The sequence below is a fragment of the Elephantulus edwardii genome, unplaced genomic scaffold (genome assembly GCF_000299155.1).
Source record: "Elephantulus edwardii isolate Elephantulus edwardi_28Jun2011 unplaced genomic scaffold, EleEdw1.0 scaffold00315, whole genome shotgun sequence".
Lineage (NCBI taxonomy): Eukaryota > Metazoa > Chordata > Mammalia > Macroscelidea > Macroscelididae > Elephantulus > Elephantulus edwardii.
In genome coordinates, this window is record NW_006400065.1 from 1,098,228 (window position 1) to 1,123,483 (window position 25,256).

The following is a 25,256-nucleotide window of genomic DNA, read 5'->3' on the forward strand; positions in this document are numbered from 1 at the left end:
AGTTTGATTAAAGGCCTACAAACTGCAGCCCGTTGGTGATTCCTCAGCACCTCTATGTATGACATTGTGTCTGGGGAGGAGTCATTTTAAAGCAGTTTAGTGGTAGAGCTCTTGCTTCCCATGGGAGACGGCTCAGTTTGATGCCTGGCCCCTCACCTATAATCAATTACTTGTCTATCAGCAGATGCTTGCATGCTGCTATCAGGTCAAAGAGGTTTCAGGAGTTCCTGGATTAAAAGTGACTAGGAAGAAAGACCAGGCGATCTAGTTCTGAAGGCAGCCAGGAATGAGGCAGTTAATTCGACAACTAGCTCACAACAGCAGCCAGAAGAGTATGGTTTCTCTACTTTAACCTTGATCTGGGCAAAAAGTGGTTCACAATTTCCTAGGGAGGACCAGAGAGGGACAGCATTCTGCCCAGGGTCACACAGCCCCAGAGCTCCAAGAATCCTTAGGTTCTCACCTCCTAGAACGTGTGTCAGGTTCCAACTCTAGCTCCAACCCTGACCCCTGGCTGTCTCCTCCTTCCGACTTCTCAGAAAGAAAATAAAATAAAATAAACCCATGCCAGGAAACGGCTGTCAAGTCCTGTCCAGCAGGCCGGAGGGGCAAGGGTCAGCGGGGAGGTGACCTCAACGTCTCCATGGGGACCAGGAGCTTTCAGGAGCTGGGGGCAAGAGGCTGGGCATTTTCCCACCCTGTGACTTTTCCTGCATCAACCCAGGAGGGCGCCCTGGATGCCGCCACCCTGCCCCCCACCTCCTTCCTCTCTTCACGCGGCTTCCCGGCCGAGGATGGATGGCAGGGCGGGCCGAGGCCAGGCAGCCAGGCCCGGAAAAGACCAGCCTCTTGGCTGCCAAGCCGGGGACCCCAGAGCGTGGCCGCCCGGGCCCTGCCTCGCTGTCCCATCGCCCTGGGGACTCGGCGCAGAGTGGGGGGCCGGGCCTGCTGGCTCTCAGCTCACAGGAGTTGGCCCCAGGCCTGGCCTTGAGCTAACCTTGGCCTTGTCCCCGTCCTTCCTCCCCCACACGGTCGGGTTCAGCCCTTCCTCATGTTAAATAGAAACCTCTTTATTCTAAGTATCGTACATTCTTCAATACATTGGATTTTGGCCAGACCTTGAGGCGAGGGGGAAGGGGGTACTGGGCTATTTCTGGGGAGCCGTCCAAACAACACCCCACCTGGCACGCAGGAAGGGGACGCCAGGAGTGGACAGTGTGGCCATGGGCAAGTCCTTGTCCCCCCTGGCCTCAGTTTCCCCTCTGAGTTTGGGGGTTGATGAGAAGACCCCAAGGCGTCTGTGGTTTCAGGAGGGGGGTCAGGAATGGGAGGGGGGTTGTCAGCAGCAAAGATGGGGTCTCGGAGGTGGACAGGAGGCTTGGGGGGCTCTCAGGGCTGGGACCGGGGTCGAAGTGAAGTCGGGGGTCGAGGCCTTGGCAGACAGGCCAGCCGGGGCCTGGACAGCCGGGAGAGGGGCAGGCGGCCGAGGAGCAGCGGGAGGCCGAGGCAGAAGGGCGGCCGTGGCACCGGGATGTCGGCGAAGAAAGCCCGGTCCCGGGGGGCGGCCAGCGCGCCCCCCTGAGACAGCTCCAGGTCGCGGGCCACCGCCAGGATCTCGTGGCGCGCGGCGGCGTTGCGGAGACCTCGGATGTCCAGGAGGGCCGCCACGTGCTTTCGCCTGGGGACAGAGGGCAGGACAGTGGGGCCATGGTCGCTGGAGACCCCCAGACCAGGTGTGGACCCCACCCGAACCCCTACCTGTCTCAGCCACAATCCCCTAGAATCTCAGCCCCAGCCAGGCTTAGTTCTCAGGCGGGATCCTCCTCCAGACCCCAACCCTACCCTCCCCTTCACAGGCCCCTCCAGACCTCTCCCCTACACCACACCGTACCCCTACACTAGACCCCGCCCCCACACCACCCTAGACCCCCGTCCCTACACTAATCCCCCCAAAAGCCCTCCCTTTCATAGGCCCCTCCAGACTCCTTTCCTACACTCCAACCCACCCCTCCACTAGACCTCACCCCTACATCTATCTCCCCTCCAGACAGACCCCTTATAGGAGACCCTTCCCTACACCAGACCCCACCCCAATTATCAGTCACTGCCCCATACCACCCTTACAGAACCCGCCCCCACACCAGACCTACCACTACCCTAGAACATGCAGACCCCTCCCCTACACCACCTGGAAACCCCACTCAGACATCAGAACCTTCAGACCCCACACAAACCAGGCTCCGCCCCTACACCATCTCTCTAATCCTCTCTACACCTCCAGACCCCTTCACCTTCATCCATTTCCAAATCCCCCCAGTCGCAATGATTCCAGAACCTTCTCCTCTAAGCCCAACAGGGTAATCTGCTCTGTCCACCCCAGCTCTTGTGTAAAATACCTTTTAATCTAATTCCAACATCTCCTAAATTCCCCTCCCGGTCCCCTCACATCTGTGTGAGCTCTGCTCTCCACAGCAAACTTTCGCCTTCACTTTGGTCAATCATCACACACATCCAAAGAACCTTCCAGTTACATTCCCCTGCCAACTCCCACTTCACCTCACCTCACGTCCAGGTCTGGAACCTTCACCACTGGCCTCCACCACTTCTCCATCCTGAACCCTCTCCCAAAACTCAACTCACCTCCCAAAACCCCATCCTCACCTTCACCCTCAGGTTCAGCCTGGGAAGACCCCTAATCCAGGTCCAGAATCAAACTAACCCAAAATTCCAGTCCAGAACCAGACCTGGGCCCCCTCCTCCACTCTGGTCAGAAGCTTTGTGCTCACACAACATTCTAGAACTTTCTCCTTCCTTTCCAACTCAATTCCAGATCACGGATCCAAAACTCAGCTCTAGAATGACCACCACTTTTCAACTCAAGATCCTGAATCCAACATTCAGTTCCACAGCCCTTATTCTTGTCCATAGCACAGCTGTGCTAGAATAAAGCAAGCTCTGACACTTCTGCCACCACTTTCAGGCCACTCAGGGTCTCCACCTTCACCTCCGAGCCCAGCACATGCCTTGCCCCTGTTTATATGGAGTTTGGGGTCTCTGGGTACAAGATGCCCAAATGCTAGAGACTAAGACCTCGATGTGTGGCTGCCACCAAGTCACGCCATCCAGGCTTCAAAAATAAGATGGGTGATGGCCAAGCACATCACATCCACAGCCACCTTGCTGCCAGGGTTCAAGTCCCGACACTGCCCATTTGTGAGCTGTGACATTTGAAACAAAACAAAACAACAAAAAACCAACTAAACCCTTTGGCATGGAGTTGATCCCAACTCAGCAAAAAAACAGGCCAGACCCCAGAAGGATCTCATAATGCTTTCCCAGGCTTTGTGGGATGGAGCTGTGATGGCTTAGTGGTAAGAAATGGCACTGCCGACTTAAGGCCAGGTGGTTCCAATCCACCAGCTGCTCCTTGGGAGAAATTGCTCCTGTGCAATTTATACCTACTGGAGAGTCAGCTATGAGTGGGTTCCGACTGGGAGACACTCTTTATAGGAAGCAAACTAGCACATCTTTTCTCCTTCAGAGCAGCTGGGGTATTCAAACTGCTGAACTTTTTTTTTTTTTTCAAACTGCTGAACTTTAAGTTAGTAGATGAGCACTTAACCACTGCACTACCAAACCCACTTAATCAGGGAGCTCTGTGGCCTACTGGCAAGAAGCTGCACTGCAATCCCAGAGGTATGTGGTTCGAATCCACCAGATGCTCTGCTGGAGAAGGAGGGCAATCTCCTCCTGTACCAGTCAGATCCAATTTGACAGTACACACACACCAAAAAAAATTTTTAAAAAAACTACTTAATATCTGTATGCCTCTGACACTCACAGTTCCTCCCAAGGCCTGGGGAGGCTTGCATGATCTACTAAGTACAGTTCTTAAAACAGGGTTGGTTGGCAATTAAGATTTTTTTTCAATAGGTATGAATGGTTGAATGGAAAACCAATTTGCTCTGCAAGCTTTCACTCAAATCACAATGTTTTAACCCAAACCAAAAGTGTTGGGCCTTGCTTGCCTATGTTAACCCTTTGCCATCGAGTTGTGGCTGACTCCTAGCTGCTCTCCACCGGTTTCTGGGCCGAGGATGGAAATCTCTGCGGGAGGACACTGCCTAGCTTTCTTCACTGGAGCCACCAGTGGACTGGAGCCCTCAAACCTTTCAATGAGCAGTGCAACAACACACACTCCTTTCACGTGTCTTTGATTTGCTACAAGAATGTTTCCCATGCTGTGGGTTCCCCTCAACTTTGGTCTGACACATGCATCTGAGGGGTGCTGTGCTCCAATGGGTTTTCAAGGGCTCTTTTTTCCCCCCAGAAGTAGCTAGCCAGGCCTTTCTTTCTAGGTGCCTGAGTGGAGGCAACTTCTCTGTATTTTTTTTTTAGTTTTTTTTATATTTATTTTATTATTTTTGTGTGCGTGTACCGTCAAATCAGATCTGGCTGGTACAGGAGGAGATTGTCCCTCCTTCCCCGGCAGAGCACCTGGTGGATTCAACCGTTCACCTCTGGGATTGTAGTTGCAGCTCCTTGCCACTAGGCCACCAGAGCTCCCCAACTTCTCTGTATTAACTGCTCACTGCCTAAGGAGAATTTCTACTATAGGTCTTCCTATATAGATTGTGCATATAAGACACCTCTATGAAAGTCTGGTCCGACCTCAGGATTCAATATATTGTTATGTTGTTTTGTATGATCGGGACTGACGCATGGCAGACCCTCCAAGTGGGTTTTCAAAGGCCGTTTGTCCCATGAGAGGAGCCTGTCTATCTTTCTCTCTTGGAGCAGCTGATGGATTCAGAGCTCATGCCTTTAGGTGGGCAGCTCAACTCTTTAGCACTATCAATAAGCAAGAATAAATCCAGCTGACCTGAGGGAAGAGAGATGGACAACTTATAGCCTCCGAAAACCCACTGGAGGGTCAGCTGTGAGTCTCTTGCACCCAGACAGCATAGAACAACAACATAACAGCTTTGTTATTAAATCAGTGATCCCGAGCTCATTGCTAACGGAAGGGTGAGTGGTTCAAAGCCACCAGCCCCTCAGAAATCCTATGGGGCAGTTCTATTCAGTCCTACAGGGTCACCATGAGTTCCCATCGACTGGACAGCAATGCGCTTCGTAACCGCTGCCCCAGTTTTTGGATGATGGTGAGGAGTTCATCCATCAAGAGGGTGTGGTTATCCCCACGGGAACAGAGGAGGACACTGAGGTGCAGGGAGGGTCACACCGAGAGGCGGTGGCCTGCCAGGGTGGGCCTGTGGCAGTGCGTGCGCGCCCGCGTGCCCATGCGTGTCCCCAGGCCCCCGCGGCTGCCCTGCGGGGCCGGCCCTTCCTGCCCTGGCTTCCGGTCACCGCCTGTTTGTTTGCGAGCCCTGGTGGCGGTGGCGGCAGCGGCGGCGGCTGGCGAAGGAGGGAAATCGTATTAATAACGCCCTACATCCAGCAGGAAACGGCCCTCAGACACGCTCGCCGCCTCCCTCCCTCGCCCGGAGGCAGGAAACGCGCGGACGGATGCCAAGCGCGGAGACCTTGGCCAGGCGGCGGGGCGGGCCTAGGGGACAGGCGGCCGCAGGCGCTCACCTGATGTCGGGGTAGTCCCGCACCAGCACCCCCACCTCCACCTGGATGCTGGGCGTGTCTTCCAGCTGCAGGACTTCGGCCAGATGAGGCACCACCGCGTCCAGCCACGAGGCCTGCGACTCCTGCAGGGGAGGGACCCAGACGGGGCTCATACCCTCACCCCCACGCCCCTCCCAACCCTTCCTGTCTCCCTCCCCCATGACCCGGACCCATGCAGTTCCCCTGCCCTTCCTGGCCTCAATTTCTCCGTCTGTAAAATGGGTCCAGAAATTGGCCTTTGGAAATCTCCAGGGGAAAGAAATAAGCCTCTTGTCTAGGTCCTTGAAAATCCTTTAGGGATAAAAGTGCCAACTCCCCCATCCTCCTGAAGCTGTTATTCCTTTGCATGAATAACAAAGCTTTCCAGGATGTCAGGGTGACTCAGTTTCCTCAGCTGTAACATGAGGATAATAATAGTTAGTCCCCGTCCATTGTCAGGGCCATTAGTGGTGGAAACGGATTGCACTGGACTGCCAAAGATTAGTAGTTGAAATCCACCCACTGGTAGCGTGGAAGAAAGGCCTGGCTATTTCTGTAAAGACGGGGGGGGGGGGGGGGAATCCACCAAAACCCTATGGAACAGTTCTACTTTGTAAGAATTCTACTTTGGAGCCTGACTCGACCCCAGGGCAACTAGCTTTAAAAATTTTTCTTAGCGGGGAGCTCTGGTGGCCTAGTGACAAAAAAATCTGCACTGCAATCCCACAGGCGTAAGGTTTGAAGAGGAGGGACAATCTCCTCCTCTACCAGTCAGATTCAATTTGATGGTACACACACAAAAAACAATAATTAAAAAATTTAAAAAATAAATTAAAAAATTTTTATGAGCATCATCCATTCCAGGGGTTAAATGAGGTCATTCCCCTTTGTGCTTCGGGCCTCCCCTGGTTCAGAGCTAACAGTCCAGGGGTCCTCAGAGGTCAAAGGTTCCCTGGGTTCTGAGCTCCCCATGCCGACCCTCCCGCACTGACCAGCCGCCGGAACAGCCTCTGGAGCTGCGCCGCGTCCTCCCGCAGCCTCCCGGCCACGCGGCTGCGGGTTCGGGCCGAGCGGCAGCGTAGGCGCCCACGGAGCAGGGGCCGCACGTACTCGACCAGGGCCCGGCGGTGCAGCTCGGCTACCAACGCCTGGGGGTGAGTGGGAGGTGGGGGGAGAGACAGGGAGGGTCAGTCAAGTGATCCTGCTCCTCCCCTCCCCCTTGCCCCGCCCCTTCCTCATCTCCCTCCTCGCCCCGACTCCCACTAACCCAGCTGACCCAGGTACCAGCAGGTGATACCCTCCCTGCGCCTTTATCACCAGGCCACAGTCACGCTTCACCGCAGAAGGCTTCTTCCATAACCCAGAGACCCTCCTTCCAGTGCCCCCCATCCTGTCTGCACCCTCCTCCACCCGAGTCCCTGTTTTTGGGGTCCCCCGTCTCCACAGCAGGCGTACCTGGTAGGGCTCGTCCTGCATCCGGCGCAGCGCCAGCGCCTGGGCGCCCAGCGTACTCACGATGCTGTCCAGGGCCTCAGGGCTGCTCAGCCATTTCCTCCGCATCAGCTTGTTGAAGTGGGGCTGCGGGCGACAGGGGCGCGAGTCACAGCTCTCCCCCCTTCCACCCTCTTTCTTCACTTTCTCTCAACACACATTCCCAAAATCCTACTCCTCACTCAGCCTGCGCTGGGTGATGCAGGACAAAGACGCCCGCCCCCCAAAGTCCTGCTCCCAGGGGGCTCTCCAACCAAGGGAAAGACAGATCTGTCCCAAGACAATGAGGTCCTCCAGTGGGCAGAGCTGGGGGCAGGGGGCGCCCAGGAGGCTGGGGGAGCTCAGAGGGAATCTTGTTCAGCACAGTCGGGGGGGGGGGTCCCTGGAGGAGGGGGCAGCTGAGCTGAAACTGGAAGGAAGTAAGGGTTGCAAAGGAGAAGCTTAAGTTAAGGAAACCACAGGCATGCAGAGCCTATTGAAAACCAAAGGAGAGCCAACAGGCTGGCAAGACTGATAATTGTGGAGGAGCTCTATGAAAAATGAAACAGAATGGATGATCCTTTAAAAGCTAAGAATTCCAAGATGGCAACAACAGCACATTAAACTAAGGAGGGTGGGGACTTCTAAGAGGCTGTCAAGGTGAGATGAGTGACAGGTTGGGTCCCTATGGTGGGGTAGGATGTGGGCAGGGATCAGGTGGGAAGGGCCAGACCACAGAGGGAAGGGGCTTAGCGAGGAGCCTGGACTCTCTCCCAAAGCCACTGGGAACTGTCGATGAGATTCTGAGTGGGAGACAGAGTGTGAGGCTGAGTTGTACACAGAGAGGGGTGAAGTGGGTGTGAGACTTAACAGAACCGGGAGTGTGTGTGTGTGGGGGGGAACACACCAGGTGGTGGGCACAAGGTACGGGCAAGGAGAATCCAGGTGGGAGATGGCATAGGAGGTAGTGAGTGATCTCAGGTCCCTGGGGGATTAAAACTGTTAACACACTTATCTGCTAACTGAAAGGTTGCAAGTTCAAGTCCACCCAGAAGCACTTTGAAAGAAAAACTTGGTAATCTACCTCCGTAACAACATAAATCAACCCTTGGAATAAACCCTTAGGAAGCATAGTTCTACTTTGACACCCATGGGGCTACCATGAGTTAGATGCAAGTCCTCTACAACTGGTTTTAACTGGCTTAATGAAGGAGTGGCATCCACTTCCGAAATAGTTTGCCTCCGGAAACCCTATGGACCTGGAGAAACCATGAAAGTATACAAGGGTTCAGGTCTTTGGTTCATAGGGTCGCTATGAATCGCCTATGACTCGATGACACTTAACAACAATAACAATGAGTGATCACGAATGGGGCAGGGGAGGGAAGGGGGGCAGGTTGGGGCAAAATGCTAGAATCAGAGTGGGCCGTGGGGCTGTCCCCGGGATGGGGTTACAATCTGCAGTACTGTCCCTCATGTGGGCAGTGGCCCAGCTTCCATAACTAGGACCTGCAAGCTTCCTGTAAAGCAGGGCGTCTGCAATAACCTACATAACACGTCCGGTCCTGTGTGATTCTTGGGGAAGGAGGTGAAAAGGGACCCACTTTGTCTGAGATTCATTTGCTTACATGCACAGACACCTCTCTCCCTCTCTACGTCCGGTCCTGTGTGATTCTTGGGGAAGGAGGTGAAAAGGGACCCACTTTGTCTGAGATTCATTTGCTTACATGCACAGACACCTCTCTCCCTCTCTCCACTCCCCCCCTCCCAACAGATGAGATGTTCCCCATAGAGGCAAGTCTCATGAAGCTTCATCTCACATTCTTTGTTTTGTTGTTTTAGTTTTTTGGGTTGTTTTTTTTTAATTCTTTTCATTTGTTGCATGCTGTTGAATCTCATCTGACTAGCACAGGAGGAGATTGCCCCTCCTTCTCCAGCGGAGCATCTGGTGGATTTGAACTGCGTGCCTTCGAGATTGCAGCACAGCTTGTTGCCACTAGGCCACCAGAGCTCCCTTCTTCTCACATACTTTGGGCATGTTGCTGGGAGAGACTATTCCTTGGGGAAGGACATTGTGCTTGGAAGGGTGGGGGGATGGCAAAAGAGAAGAAGACCCTCAACCAGGTGGAGAGACTGCAGCAGTGGGCCCTGGTGTGTCAGAGATTTGTGAGGACGGCACAGGATAGGACAGGGTTCAGATCTGTTGTTCACAGGGTCGCTATGGGTTGTACTTGACTCAGGGCATCTAACCACCACTACCCCCACAGTTAACACACCTATACACACCTGCTCTGTATCTCCCTGAACTTTAAGGATATGTATATATTTATAAGGGAGCTCAGGGGGGCCCGTGGTAAGGAGCTGTCAGGGCCTGGCTAACCTGCAAAGCAGGATCAGCAATGCATTGTAAAAACAGCAAGACCACTCATCTTGGCTTGACCATCCTTTCTATAACTACTTTCTATAACTTTCTACAACTCCAGGGAGCAGTATGCTAATGAATAAGGAGGGACCAAAGGCCTCAGAATTCTAGGAATGTGATATCTTCTTGTTTTCCAATAGATATCACAGGATATCCCAGAAGATGTCTTTGTTTTGTATTGAGGTCGGACAGATAAGAGATAATGCAATCACCCCTGCAGGCATGTTCCTAAGACGTGTGTGTGTGTGTGTGTGTATATATACCCTTGCCAGAATATTAAACTTGCTATTTGTCATCAGCAATTAGCCTCTCCGCATCTTCATTTCAACCTGGTGCCTCCTTTTGGCGGAATTCTCCCTACATATTGGGGCTGGATCCCCGAAGGACTGCAGTCCCAAAGGCATGAAGTTCAAATCCACTAGGAGCTCCTTGAGGGATGAACGAGAAATTTCCTCCCGTGTAAGTTAACTGCCTCTGAAAACTGGCTTGGAGAGTCAGCTATGGGTCAATTCCGACTCGACGGTACACAGCAACATCATACATATAAAAGGAGCCTTGGGGGAGTAAATGCACAATAGAGAGGGCAGCAGTTCAAATACACCAGCTGCTGTGTGGGAGATGAGCAGTCATCCTCCTGTAAAGATTTACACCAGGAGCTGGAATCAATGAGGACAGCGTGTTTGTTAATGTGTATTTTAAGTTACACCCACTCACTCACTGCGGTTAGGCTGGACCTGACCCGTAGCTGGTCCTTCAGCGGGTTTCTAAGGCTCAAGTCACTTGGGGGCGGGGGGTGGGGAGACTGCTCATTCGTCTCCTGTGGAGCTGCTCCTGGGATCAGCCGGGCGGAGCAGTGGTGGCCCTGGGTGAGGAGAGCAATCGCCCGCAGACCACACCACTAGACCTTCCTACTGGCGATGCAGTGCTGTGTGCATGGTGAGCTGTAACCCAAAGGTCGGCAGTTCAAATCCACCAGCCAACCTGCTGTACGTAAGCATTCTCTTCCCATTCAGATTTATAATCTTGAAAACCCACTAGAGGGTCCCAATGAATCAGAATTGACTATGGCGGTGAGTTTTTGTTTTGTTTTGTTGCTGTTGTTGTTGTTTTTAATTTTCTTTTATTATTTTGTGTGTGTTTACTGTCAAATCTGATCTGACTGGTACAGGAGGCGACTGCCCCTCCTTCTCCATCTGGTGGATTCAAATCGCCTGCCTCTGAGATTGCAGTGCAGCTTCTTGCCACTAGACCACCAGAGCTCCCTGGGCTTTGTTTTTTAAATAATAGGAAGCTCTGGTGGCTTAGTGGTTAACAGTTGTGCTGCCAATCCAAAGGCACACAGTTCAACCCCCCCAGCTGCTCCGCAGGAGAAGGATGGGCAGTTGCCTCCCATGTGATTTCCTGCCTCTGAAAACCCTCTGAAGGGTCACTAGGAGTCTGTTCCAACTCAGCAATACACAACAACAACAAAAGGGGGCACTGTTTAAGCATCAGCTACAACGACAATGTAGAACAAGATTCAAATTCGTAACAATGACCAGACTTATTGGAAGGACAGACATAGCTGAACTCCCACCTTGACCAAAAACCCTTAGACACCTCTTTAACCTGGGACTGAAGTCACCCCAGGAAGTCATCTTTTGATCAAATAATAAATAGACTGGTCCGAAAAGGAACCAGCAATGTTCTGGAATGTGCTTTTTTAGAACAGTCGACAAGATCAAGCGGGCAACATTCACCCGAATGCAAGAGGGACAGGGAAAAGGGGTAAAGGACAACAGGGCAGATGGGGGGACAGTGGGGAGAGTGGTGACACTGCAGGGACAGTAAATAACCAAGATCATAGGACAATCTGTGTGGAACTTGTTGAACAGGAGTCTAATTTGCTGTGTAAGCTTTCACCTGGAACACACATGTCTTTATCTAAATAAAACCATAGATCCCAAAATGTGACTCTGACTCATACATACCCCCTAGGACACAGGAGAGCGACCCACAGGGGTTTCAAGGCTGTCAGTTTTACAGAAACCGACGGCTAGCTCCCAGGGAACCAGCTGGTGGGCTCGAACCACAAACCTTTTGGTTAGTATCCGAGTGTATATAACATTGTGCCACGCGTGCCTCTGAAACCATGTAGAAATCTACCTCAGTTCCACCCCACTGCCCACCGTGGATTCTGAGCCATGGCAACTGGGGTAAATGTTAACGGGGGAGGTTCTCTGGCCAGAGTGGCTGGTGAGCTGAACCACCCAACTTCTGGTTAGTGACCCACTCTGAAAACACTACGGGCTGGGGGCGGTGAGGGGGGGTGAGGGCTCAGAATGGCTTTTCATTGAAGATCATAGCAAGACTCTGAACGGACTCCTTCCTGTCCAATTCCCGGCTGAAAATTTTCACTTCCAGCACACAAGATGTATCCAAACAGAAGCCACAGTTTAGCGGGGATCTCTCTCTGCGTCTGATGTTACTAGACTCTGCCCCGAGGGTCTGTTGATTCGCATCTCATCCATCTGGGATCAAAATGCAAATTCTCAGCAGGGAGTTTAACCAGAACTGACCGGTTTGAAATCCAGACTTACAAACTCCTGCCCGACTTCCTGGACTCGGCACCTCTGAGCCTCAGTTTCCTCCCCTTGTAAAGTGGAGTTGACAAGTCAGACCTACCTCAGGGGGACTCTGTGAGAACCAAGAGAGCTCTGGTGGTGGAACCCCATAGGGAACTGGGCCGCTAACCCCAAGTCAGTGCCTCTCTGTGGGTTCGAATCCACTCACGGCTCCGAGCACATAACAAAAAATCTTTGCAGGCAGAAATAATTGGGTCATCTTTCTCCGGGGAAGAGGTTGGAGCATACACAGTCGGTCCTAGCTGGGAGGGGGGATTCATAGCCAAGAAAACCCTATAGAGAAGTTCTACTCTGCAGCACGCGGCGTCGCTGTAAGTACAAAGTGTCTTGAATCCAATGAGTTTGGATTTTTTGTTGTTGTTAAATCAGATCCAGGCTGGAGTGTTGATGGATGACATGAGAGGCTGCAAGGGATACGCTCTGCGCTTTAAAATAAGCCAGCAGCTGAAGGGCCGAAATGAGGTTGGCCAGGGGTCGTGGCTTACTGAAGCCAGGTGACAGGGGTCACAAAGGGTCATTCTGCCCTTCCGCACTTGAAATTTTCCATGATTAAAAACTTATTTTTTAAAAAAAACAACAACGCTTAACAAAAAAAAAAAACAAAAAACACCCACCCCACATTCCAAAAATCCCTGCCCTTGAGAAGCTAACATTCCAATGGGAAGAGACAGATAATAACATAAATAAATAAAAGCTGGCGTGACAGAGGCGGCTGTGTTTTGGAGGCAAACAGAGCAGGAAGTGCAGAGGGGGGCTTGAGGGGCAGCTATTGTAAATAAAGAGGTTGGGGAAGTGGTCAGAGAGAAGGTGACAAAGGAGTAAAGACTTGGGGAGGTGAAAGGGGAGAGCCCTGTAGATTGCTGGCAGGAGAACCTTGGAGGCTCAAAGGCACAGTCAGTGCAAAGGCCCTGGGGCAGCAGCCCAGGGCCAAGTTCCAAGAGACTGGGGGTGGGGCTGGAGCAGAGAGAGCAGAGGTAGTGTCACAGGGAAGGGGACAGATGATGCCGGGGCTCATGCAGTGGACTCTGGCTCTTATTCCCAGTGGGCTGGGAGCCCCAGAAAGAATGAGAATTGATAACACACCATGGATTACGCACACATGTTAAGCAGATACGATAATACACATCCCAGTGTTGTTTCTCATGCAACCTCCTCCACATAGGAACTCTCACACTGGCTCTAGTCTCAAAAGTGGGTGGATGGGGCTTGAGGACCTAGGAGAGGCTAGGCAAGAATTTAGGGGACCCCAGAGAAGAGAGGCTCCACTCATCTTCAAGTTTTCCTCCTGCTGGGGCCTCTCCACCTTCCACTGTCCACTTCCCTCCACCACTTCCTTCCTGTGCCCCCCACACACCACCAGCAGCCCAGGCAGGGCCAGTCTCCTCCTCTCATCTGTGTCCCCTGAACTCTGAGTCTCGGGCTGAAGGGAACTTGGGGAGGGAATGCCCCCTTGTGCTGGCACTGCCCCTCCTCACCTGCAGCTCCTGGAAGAGCAGGTCTGCCAGGACTCGGTGGCAGAGCCGGGTCACTCGGTCCAGAGCACTGGCTGCTGCTTCCCGGGCCGGCTCACTTTCAGGGGGCCCCACTCGTGCCAGTCGCTCAGCCAGGGTCCTGTGAAATCAGTGGAACCAGAGTCAGGAACCCCAACATCCAGAACAGCTGCCTGTGTCTCCCCTGATGATGGAGCTGCAGGAGGTTGGGGCTGGGGGGGGTGCAAGGAGGAGCTGGGGGAGGTGTGGGGGTGTTGAGGGGCTGAGGAAGCCTGGGGAAGTCAAGGTGATAGAGAAGAGAGATCTGGTGATAGGAGGGGGCTGGGGAAGGTCTTGGGGTGTGGGGAGATGGAGATGCTCTGGCCTGGGGGTGTTGAAGGACCGGGAAAGTTGAAATGTCAAGGGGTTGGGGAAAGTCTGGGGGTACTGCAGATCTGGGGAAGGTCTGAGGTCTGGAAGGTCCTGGGAGTGTGGGAGATAGGCGAGGTCTGCGGCTGTTAGCTGGGGCAAAGTCCGAGGAGTTTTGGGGGACTGGCCAAAGTCTGGGAGTATCTGGAAGCTGGGGAAGATCAGGGGCAGAGAGAGGACTGGGGTGAACCAGAAGTAAGGTCTGGGGTGCTAAGGGCTTGGGAAAGTGTGGGAGTGACAGGGAACTGGGCAGGTTGGAGGCTGGAAGATGTCTGAGGGCCTAGGGGGTGTCAGAAGGCTAGGGCATATCTGGGGTAGGGTTAGGGTATGTTGGAGGAGGGGAAGGGTCTCTCTGGGTCTCAGTTTCCCTTGGTGCTGTCCTGGGTGAATGTGGGGATACCTAAGGCTTGCCCACAAAGATAATGATTTTCATATTCCCAAAGTCTGTGGGGCAGGATCTCTCTAAATCTAAAATTCTAGACTTCCAAGTTCCTATAATTTTAGTGGTCTATGATCTCCCCTAGGTGAAGAGCAAGCAGCCTGGCCCGGGGCCTGTGGAGGGCAGTGGGGCACTGTCCACGCAGCTGACCCACACAAGCTCCCCGACACCGCAGGTTCTGGACTGAGTTCCTCCCGTCCCCACACTTATGACATGACACGTGTGCAAAGTCACTGTCTGCGAAAGAGCAGAGCTCAACACCCACTCCATCCGAGACCCGCTGAATAAATGACGGTGCAGCTACTAGTGAAAATACGGTTCAGATATTAAAAAGGCATGTGGAAATTCCAACTTCTCATGCAGCATACAGAAAAAGATTCCCCAGCTGTGAAAAGGAGGAAGAGCAGAAGAATGTACAATAATCTACTGTTGATTTTTTTTTAAAAAAGAAACAAAAAAATGTAACATATGTGTTCATAGGTAAACAGGCTTTCTTGTCTATAAATGCATAGGCACATATAAGGTGGTCCTGGCAGCCCACCGCTTACAGTGCTAAGCTGTTAACCAAAAGGTTAGTGGTTCTAACCTCTTCAGTGGCTCCACAAGAGAAAGACCTGGCAGTCTGCTCCCTGTTGTTGTTAGTATGACTCACAGCGACCCTGTGAACAAAAGATCTGAACCCCGTCCTATTCTGCGCCATTCTCACACTTCCTGACACGCAAGAGCCCATTGCAGCAGTCACCACATCGATCCACTCGGTCGAGGGTCTTCCTCTCCTTCACCGACCCTCCACCCTTCCCAGCATCACTTCCCTCTCCAAGGAACAGCCCCTCCTAGCAACAAGCCCAAAGTAGGTGAGGCGAAGCCTCATCATTCTTGCCTCCAAAGAGCACTCTGGCTGCATCCTCTCCAAGACATATGTATCTATTTGTTCTCTTGGCTGTCCATGGGATGTCGAGTGCTCTTCTCCAACACCCCAGCTCAAAGGTGTCAATTCTTTTCCTGTCATCCATCTTTACTGTCTAGCTCAGAAAAATGACAAGTGATCGGAAAGGCTATGGCCTGAGTCAGACACACCTTAGTCCTCAAACTGATATCATTACTCCTCAATAATTTGAAAAGGTCCCTAATTGCAGATTTCCCCAGGGCAATGTGTCTCCTTATTTCCTGACTGCTGGTACTAAGGGTGTTAATTGTGGATCCAAGCAAGATGGATGTGGTGGACAGTTTCCGTCTCTTCTCCATCCATCATGATGTTGCCTCTTGGTCCAGTGTTAAGAATTTTTGTCTTCTTGACATTGAGGTGCATTCCATAGAGAAGGCTGCATTCCTTGATCTTCTGCAACAAGTGTTTCAAGTCCTCCTCACTTTCAGCAAGCAAGGTTGGGTTGTCTGCATAACACAGGATATTGATGAGTCTCTCTCCAATCCTGATGTCACATTCCTCTTTGTAGAGTCCAGCTTCTCAAATACTCTGCTCCCAGAAATATTCCAAAACCCAAACTCATTGCTTTTTAGGTCATTCTGACTGATGTTGTTATTAGATGTCATGGAGTCAAGTATGACTCAGAGACTCTCTTGAAAACAGATCTAGATCTGTGCCATACCAGTAGTCAGGAAATCAAAATATAAATTACACTGTGAAAATCTGCAGTCAAGGAACTCTCCAGAGTGCTGAGGAGCAATGACATCAGTCTAGAGACTAAGGTGCGCCTGATCCAGACCATGGTCTTCACAATTACTTGCTGTGCATCAGAGAGCTGGACAATGACAAAGATGACAAAAGATCGATGCCTTTGAGTTGTAGTGCTGAATAAGAGTCTTGGACATACCAAGGACCGCCAAGAAAACAATTAAGTCTGTCTTGGAGAGGGTGAAACCAAGTTTCTCCTTGGAGGCTAGGATTTTGAAACTCTGTCTCACATACTTTGGGCACATCGCCAGGAGGGACCGGTCCTTGGAGAAGGACATCATGCTTGGAAGGGTGGAGGGACAGCGCTGGAGAGAAAGACCCCAATTGAGATGGATTGATATAGTAACTGGGGCAAAGGGCTAGGTGTGTCGGAGTCAGTGAGACAGGCTCAGGGCAGAGTAGAGTTCAGAGCTGGTGTACACAAGGTTGCTGTGAGTCACAGGCGACTCGACGACACATGATAACTACAACTGTGTCATCCTCATCTCCAATACACGTAAGCCCATTGCTGCAGTCACTGTGTCATCCATCTCGCTGAGGGTCTTCCTCTCATCTTCTGTCCCCCTGCATGATGCCTCTTCCAAGCGTGATGTCTTTTTCCAAGGAATAGCCTCCTCCAGCAATAGTCCAATATAAGAGAGACGAAGCTTTGCCGTCCAAGGAGCACTCTGGCTGCATCTTTTCCAAGACATTATCAGTTCGTTCTTTTGACCGTCCATGGAGTATTCTGACTCACAGAAACCTTATGAACTCAAACACACAAATGAACTTTCTCCAAGTGACTGCAACCCTTCATCAGGTTGTTGTTGTTTTTATGTGCCCGTTGAGTTACCTGTGACTCAGAGAGACTCTATGTACAGCAGCTCTAAACCCTGCTCTATCCTGTGTCAATATTATTGTCTCTGACACACCTACCCCCATTATCCCAGTCACTGAATTAATCCATCTCATCCAAGGTCTTCTTTTCTTGCACTGTCCCTCTATGCTCCCAAGCATGACATCCCTCTCCAAGGACTGCTTCCTCCTTACAACATGCCCAAATTATGTCAGATGGAGCTTCAAAATCCTTGCCTCTAAGGAGCAACCTGGTTTCACCCTCTCTAGGATGAACTTGATGATGTTTGTTCTTCTAACAGCCTGTGGTATATTCAACACTCTTCTCCAGCACCGCAGCTTAAAGGCACCAACTCTCCTTCTATCACCCCTAGTCATCGTCCAGCTCTCTGATGCCTAGCAAGTGACTGCAAAGACCACGACCTGGATCAGGCGCTCCTTAGTCTCTAGACTGACATCGTTGCTCTTCAGTACTTTGGAAAGGTCTCTGACAGCAGACTTTCCCAATGCAATTTGTCTTTCCAAGGCTTAAATCGCACAGGAGGAAACTGCCTCATCTTTCTCCTGTGTAGGCACTAGTGGATTCGAACTGCTGGAGACCTCCCGACAGATTACACCTCCAGAGCTCCCCCTAGCAACCAGGCTGGGCTGGGTAAAATTGTCCCATAGGGTTTCCAGGCTGTGATCTTTAGGGACGTTTGTTATTAGGTGTCTTCAGGTCAAGTACGACTCACAGCAACCCTAGGACCAACAGATCTACGCCCTGTCCTATCCAGCGCCACCCTCACCGCCTCACTGTTGAGCCCACTGCTGTCTTCTCTGTGTCAGTCCATCAGTTTGAGGGTCTTCCTCTCTTTCACCGACCCCTCCACCTTTCCAAGCATGATGTGCCTCTCTCTAAGGAACAGCCCCTCCTAACAACACTCCCACAGTGTGTGAGACGAAGCTTCATCATCTTTGCCTCCGACTGTGACCTCCTTCTCCTGAGGAGTGGCTGGTGGGTTCAAACCAGCATCTTGCAGTTAGCAACAGAGCACTTTCACCACTGCACCACCAGGGTCCCTTCCTATAAAGATTACAGCCTAGAAAACCCTAAGTGGCAATTCTACTCTGTCCTATAAGGTCCTAGTGAGTTGTTACAAAAGTTATAAAGGCTCAGTGGCACCAGGTAACAACATATATGTCATATGTTGAATATGAAATGCATATTTATTTAAGTCTATCTCTTTATATATTTTTTTTTAATTTTTTATTATTATTTTCTGGTGTATGTACCATCAAATCGGCTCTGACTGGTACAGGAGGAGTTTGTCCCTCCTTCTCCAGCAGAGCACCTGGTGGATTCAAACCACGTGCCTCTGGGATTGCAGTGCAGCTTCTTGTAAGTCTCTCTCTCTATTAGTCTGTAACTGGATTGACACAGTGACTTTAACAATGGACTCGAGTGTGGTGGAGATTGTAGGTTGGCGCAAGACAGGACAAGGCTTCTGTCTCTTTTCACAGGTCACGATGGGAGTCTTGGTGGACCTGACAGACACCTACCAACAACAGTCCATTTAAATAAACCAAACCCATTGCCCTTGAGTTGATTTTCACTCCCCTTGACCCTTGAGAACACAAGGGAGCTGCCCTGCAGGGCTTCCAAGGCTGTTACGGCCTTCACAGAAGCTCATGTCCTGTCTTTTTCCTTCGGCAGATCGAGACCACGGACCTTTCTGTGTGCAACTGAGAGCTTAACTATTGTGTCACCAGCACTCCCACTATATGTAGGAGATATACACATTTCAATATATAAAAATAGATTTGTTAGGGATTGTAAGGACTTGGGGCTTCTGTAGTGGAAATGGTGGTGGCGGCTGCAATTAGGGGAAGCCAGGGACTTCAGAGAGAAAAAGTGCATGGAGCTGAAGAAGGTGAAGTCTGACTGACCCATCCTAATCTGGTGTACAACCTAAGCTCTGAGCCCTCTGCATTTGGCCAAGAGGAGAACGCCTCTTCGAACAACTTCAGTGCCGATCAAGTAACCAGAGCAGTGGGGAAAGTGCTACATGGCAAAGTGTGAAATCTCAACCGATATTTAAGAGGAGCAGTCCCAGCCAGGGCTCTCCTGAACTGACTACAATATGGCAAAACATGTTATTTTGTTCTCTATAAAGCTATGGAGTAGCACAATAGTTAATATGTTGTTTGTTGTTATGTGCCATTGAGTCGCTTGCTACTCATAGCGACCCTATGTACAACAGCCCTGAAAACTGCTCTATCCTGTGCCAACTTTTTACTGTCTCTGACACACCTACTCTCATTACTCCAGTCACTGAATCAATCCATCTCACCAATGGTCTCCCTCTCTTTCTCTGTCCCTCTACCCTCCCAAGCATGATTGTTCCTCTCTAAGGACCGGTCTCTCTTTGCAACATGCCCAAAGCATGTCAGATGAAGCTTCAGAATTCTTGACTCAGGGAGCAGCCTGGCTTCACTCTCTCTAGGATGAAATGTTTTGTTCTCCTAACAGTCCATGATATATTTGATACTCTTCTCCAGCCCCCCAGCTCAAAGGCATCAATTCTCCTTCTATCATCCCTAGTCATTGACCAGCTTTCTGACATTAACATATAAAATATACTCTGAAGATAAATGTGAGCTGGACAGTGAATGAGGGTGACAGAAGAATGGATGTCTTTGAGCCGTGGCGTTGGAGAAGAGCACTGAACATCCCATGGACTGCCAAACTAGCAAATAGATGTCTTGGAGAAGGTGCAACCAGAGTGCTCCTTGAAGGCAAAGATGATAAAGCTCCGTCTCACATACTTTGGGCATGTTGCTAGGAGAGGCTATTCCTTGGAGAGGGAAATCAAGCTTGGAAAGGTGGGGGGAAGACTCTCAGTCAGGTGATCTGACACAGGAACCCAATGGACCCAAATGTGTCAGAGATTGTAAAGATGGCACCAGAGAGGGCAGGGTTCAGATCTGTTGTTCATAGGGTTGCTATGAATCACACTCAATGACACCTAACAACAACAACAACATACTGTAATATATGCATAGGATATATGCAGGTGCAAATTCACAGTTACTTACGGCAAACGTACACTGTCTCTGCAAAGACATTGGAAGAAACTTACTACTATTGGTTGTTCTGGGCTGGGAGGGAGACTTTTCATTTCTGTGAAAAGATAGCCTCTGTATCTTTTGAATTTTGAATTGGCTGAATGCACTACCAATTTTTAACAGTGTTGTTGTTGTTATGTGCCGTCAAGTCACTTGCGACTCATAGCAACCCTATGTACAACAGCCCTAAACTCTGCTCTGTCCTGTGCCAATCTCATTGTCTCCGACACACTCATCCTGATAACCCCAGTCACCGAATCAATCCACCTCCTAGAGGGCCTTCCCCTCCTGCGTCTGCCCTTCACCCTCCCAAGCATGATGTGCTTCTCCAACGACCGGCATCTCTTTACAACATGACCAAAGTATGTCAGACGAAGCCTCAGAATCCTTGCCTCCAAGGAGCAGCCTGGTTTAACCCTCTTCAGGATGAATCTGTTTTCTTAGCAGTCCATGGTAACCTCGATACTCTTCTCCAACACCAAATCTCAAAGGCATCAATTCTCCTTCTATAGTTATTCTCCTCCCTAGTCATTGTCCAACACAATTTTTTTAAAGTATTTTTTTAATGGCTTAAAACACATACGCCCCAAACCTTCCATTCTCAGTCTTTGAGGTTGGCTCCTAGGTAATTAAAACTCCAAAACTAAACCCATTACTGTGAAATCAGTTCTGGCCCGTGGTGACCGCACGTGGTACAGAGCAGAACTACATCACAAGGTATTTCTGGCTGCGGTCTTGATGGGAGCAGACTGCCAGCCCTTTCTTCCTCAGCACTGCTGGGTAGGTTCGAACCATCAACCTTCAGGTGAGTAGCTGAGCTCAGATCATTCTCACCACACGGGGCCTTTCTAATTCTTCAGGGCTCTACTGGGTCTATCAATCTAATGAATGCGTCCCTTCTTTTTATACCTCCCACATCCTGTGGTTCTGATACCCCCCTTGCACACGCATGCTAGCTGGACCTGCTGAGCCATCCAGGCACCCCAGTTCTCCTGTCCCCCAGGACTGCCCTTCCCCTGCACACCCTGCGTGTTCTCACCGCAGGGGTGGCCCACAGTTGACCAGCGTTATGGTCCTGCTGATGTAGGTGTCAGGCGGAAGCTCCCGGACTCCTGGGTTGTCATGGAAGCGCTCCACGCGCTGCTGGAAGCTGGTGGAGGAGAGGAAGAGACGGGAGGGAGGTGATGGCAGATGGAGCACGGCCCCTTGCCAGGTGGTTGGCCCTTCAGAGCCTGGGACCCCCGCCTCGCATCCTTCTCCAGCCTCCCTTGATCCCCTTTCATCTCTCCATCCTCTGCTGGATCCAGGGTGCTGGGGCCCCCTACCTGCCCTGCCTCCCCTACCTCTGCAGGAACTCCGCCAGGCCTCCCAGGCAGCAGTGAGCCATCCGCTCCCCGAACTCCTGGCTGATGCGGGGGGCACGCTCTGTGTGTTCCTCCAGCAGCTGCAGGGGCCAGGGAAGGGGGGATGCAGGGGCCAGGGAAGGGGGGAGAGATTAGTAAGCACGAGGTTCCACCTTCCCACCCCACGCTGTCCAGCTGCTCTCCTTCTCCGGCCCTGGCCCTGGCCCTGGCCCTACCTCACACACATCCTGGGCCAGGCTGCTGGGCTGGTCCTCAACGGCCCCCCAACGCTCTTCATTCTCCTGGAGCACACGAAGCAGGGCTGCCCGAGTCTGAGCCTGCAGTGAGGAGGTGGGGAGGGAGGCAGGGGTTGGGACTATCTGGCCTGAGGGGTTTTTGCCCTCTTTGGCCCCCCCCAGCCTCTTCCTCTTCAGCCCAAATACTCTGACAATCCATTTATCACTGAGGTCAGTCAAGGTGATGCGGAAGGGGCAGACTGGACCGGAAAACTCCCCCCACACCTTCCACACCCAAGCCTGCAATCCACACCCACGCCTACAATGGATGCAGAAACACCCAAAACGTCCATCAAAAGATGACAAGGTGTGGTGTGTATGCTATTTTGCATATAACACGCCCATGGAAATAATGCACAGATGTGCAAAGAGTGCATAGGAAAATAAAAGAGCAAAAGGCTGTGTGGTTTGCAAAAGGCATATATTTTCACTGAAAGATGGTGCGTGCAATTAACTATTAAGACCCATTGCCATAGATTGAACTCAGAGCAGCCCTGAAGGTCAGAGCAGAACGGCTCCATAGGTTATAATTATTATGGAGACAGGCTGGTAAGCAACCCAGGGTTTAACCCAAACATCCACCAACAAATGAATATTTAGACTTTGAAGCGAAACTATTCTCTGAAGTCACCTTTTAGCAAAAGAACAGATTTGTACACAAAGGTTTGCCATTTTAAAAAGGAAACCAAAAGAGCAATTAATTACCCTAAGCAAAGATGAGGGGCAGGGAAACTAGAGTACTGAAGACAGAACAACTAGAAGTCCAATGAAAGACAATGCTGATATGTTGGTGTCACTGCACAATTTGTGTGTGTGTGTGTGTGTGTGTGTGTGTGTGTGTGTGTGTGTACCGTTAAATCAGATCTGACTGGTACAGGAGGACATTGCCCCTCCTTCTCCAGCAGAGCATTTGATGGATTTGAAACTCACACCTTTGGGATTGCAGTGTGGCTTCTTGCCACTAAGCCACCAGAGCTTCCCTACTGCAAAATTTTTACAAAAAGTGTCACCTGGAAAAGACTAATCTGTTACGCAAACTTTCACCAAAGACATAATAAAATATTTTTAAAAATCAATAAACAAAAGTGGAGTGGAATTCTACACAGCTATAAAAAAAAATGAAGTTTGGATACATACATGAACCCTGACACCATTATGCTGAGTGAAATGAATGGTGTTTAGTTCCCCTTAGATGAGGTATCTAGAATAATTAGTGGTTACCACGGGTAGGAGGAAAAGGAGCCTTGTTGGTCTAGTGTGTTACATGTCAGCCTGTTAGCCACAAGGTTGGTGGCTCGAATCCACCAATCTCTCTTTGGGAGAAAGATTTAAAAAAAGATTTATAGTCTTGGAAGCCTGATGGAGGATCACAAAGAGTTGGAATCAACTCAAGGCCAGTGGGTGATGGTGATGGTGAGGGGTGGGAGGTACGGAGGGTGGAGGGACTCCTTGCTTTAAAGGCACTGACCTTCTCTTAAGGGTGAAATTTTGAAACTGGATAGTGGTCAGAGTTGCGCAACATAGTGGATACAATTAATGCTGCTGAATCCAGCAGGTAAACAATGTTGAAATGGTCCTTGTTTTGTTAACAGAGTATGCATAAAATTCAGAGGGCGGCTTTGTTCCCTTTTCCATTGTTGCAAAAAATATCTGCAACAACATCTTCCAAATCAACCTTTTTCACGCGAGTCCAGTTACATCAGTCACCTTGTGCAAACGCTCACTAGCTATTGTGGCCAAATTTTCCATCATCATAAACAGAAACTCTGGCTCCCTAAACAATGCGGGTCAACAGTTTCCCGCTTCCTCCGTTTAATAGCTGTTGAACTCAAGGGTCGATGGTTTCATGAGTTCACGGTCCTAAGGCTCTATTCTCAGGTTCTGCAGAATAATTAACTCAAGAGCCTCAGATCCTGTGATTCAAGAATTCCAAGGGTCTAAGCGATCAGTTGAAGTTCAAACCCACCCAGAAGCAGAGCAGAATAAAGGCCTGGCAATCTGCTTTGATAAAACTACGGCCCAGGAGACTTTGGGGAGCAGTTCCATTCTATAGCACGAGGGGCCCCCACAGGTTGGGGAAAGGGCCATATATGCATTGCATGTTGTTATTGTGTTTGTATACCACCGAGTTGGAACCAACCCACAGCTGATCCTACAGTTGATTTTCAAAGGCTGTACATCTCGTCGAGAAGACTCCCCATCATGCACCTGCAGGGCAGCTGGGGGATTCAAACCACACACCTTTGCGTTGGCAACTCAACACTTTACCCACCAGAGCTCCCTTGGAATTGAGGAGCAACTTCATGTGTTCCCCATAGCTGTTTGATCTAAGAAACAAATAGCTGTGCCCTGTTCAAAGATGGCAGCCCATCACACCGCTTCGAGTGTGTGCTGCTCTCCAGAAACCGGCCACTGTTATTTTCTGGGTCGCCATCTTTGAGTGGGGCACAGCCTGTTTGATGCTTCTTATTCTTAGTTGTCATTGTGTTGAGTATGACTTACAGTGACCCTATGAACAATAGATCTGAACCCTGCCCTATTCTGTGCCATCCTCATCATTGCTGACATACTCGAGCCTGTTGTTGTTGTTGTTGTTGTGTACCATAGAGTTGGAACTGACCCATAGCTGACTCCAGTGGGTTTTCAGAGGCAGCTGATGACCTCGAACCGTGTGCCTTCGGGATTGCAGTGCAGCTTCTTTGCCACTAGGCCACCAGAGATACTCAAGCCTACTTGAGTCAAAATACCATGAGCAACATTTGGTTGCTATGCAACTGTCATGCTACCATGGCAATTACTGAACTGGTTCAAAGCCCTGGTTGGAACTGAATTTGACAACACTGAGTTTGGGCTCCGAAAGTTTTGCACGTCTCTATCTCGGGTCAAGTGTTGCTTCTGGGTCACAGGTTGAGGATGTGAGTATGCTCAGTTCGGAGGTCCGAGGGGTTTGAGGCTGTCAAGTTGGCAATATTCCAATTTCAGTATTTGGGGCCAGGTCTAGCCTTCAAGCAGAGGGTATCTTGGCCAGGGTGAGGTTTTATGTCTAGGGCCATTTTAATCAGCAGGACCTCTCCCCAACTAACATACTTGGGGTTTTAATGCCTTTGGGTCTATAAGCTGTGGCTCTGTAACTTTCTCTACCTCTAATGTTTGAAGTATCTGAATGTACCAAATTTTAAAGAGTGACTCAATGCCAGATGGGATGCCTGGGTGATGAGACTGAACAGGAGATAGAAATGACAACATGGGCTTATATTTCCAGCTAAGCAGGGTGTGGGGAAGAATCTAGAAGTTTGCAAAGGAAGAGGGAGATGGGAACAGCGAAACTGAGGAGGACAGAAGATCACCTCAGATGCAATGGGAACTTCCCTTCCCACCCCGTTATGGCCAATGTCAAGTTTGCCATACCTTCACATCTGTGACGCATTCGTCCTCCAAACCCCGTAGGGTGCCAGGAGACAGCAGAGGCCCCAGCTCACCATTCTCCAGAGCGACCAGGTCCACCAGCCCTAGGAC

General features: G+C 50.7%; 1 protein-coding gene across 1 annotated transcript; it reads right to left on the reverse strand.

Moving 5' to 3' along the window:
• Positions 1-1,306: 1,306 nt before the first annotated feature.
• Positions 1,307-25,256, reverse strand: EXOC3L2 (exocyst complex component 3-like 2). The gene is made up of 9 exons (XM_006901225.1): positions 25,149-25,256; positions 21,681-21,782; positions 21,445-21,545; positions 21,141-21,251; positions 13,605-13,740; positions 7,069-7,191; positions 6,606-6,761; positions 5,596-5,717; positions 1,307-1,678 (listed from the first exon to the last, which is right to left on the reverse strand). The coding sequence occupies exons 3-9, from the start codon at positions 21,486-21,488 to the stop codon at positions 1,390-1,392; spliced, it is 981 nt and encodes a 326-aa protein (XP_006901287.1). The 5' UTR covers positions 21,489-21,545; positions 21,681-21,782; positions 25,149-25,256; the 3' UTR covers positions 1,307-1,389.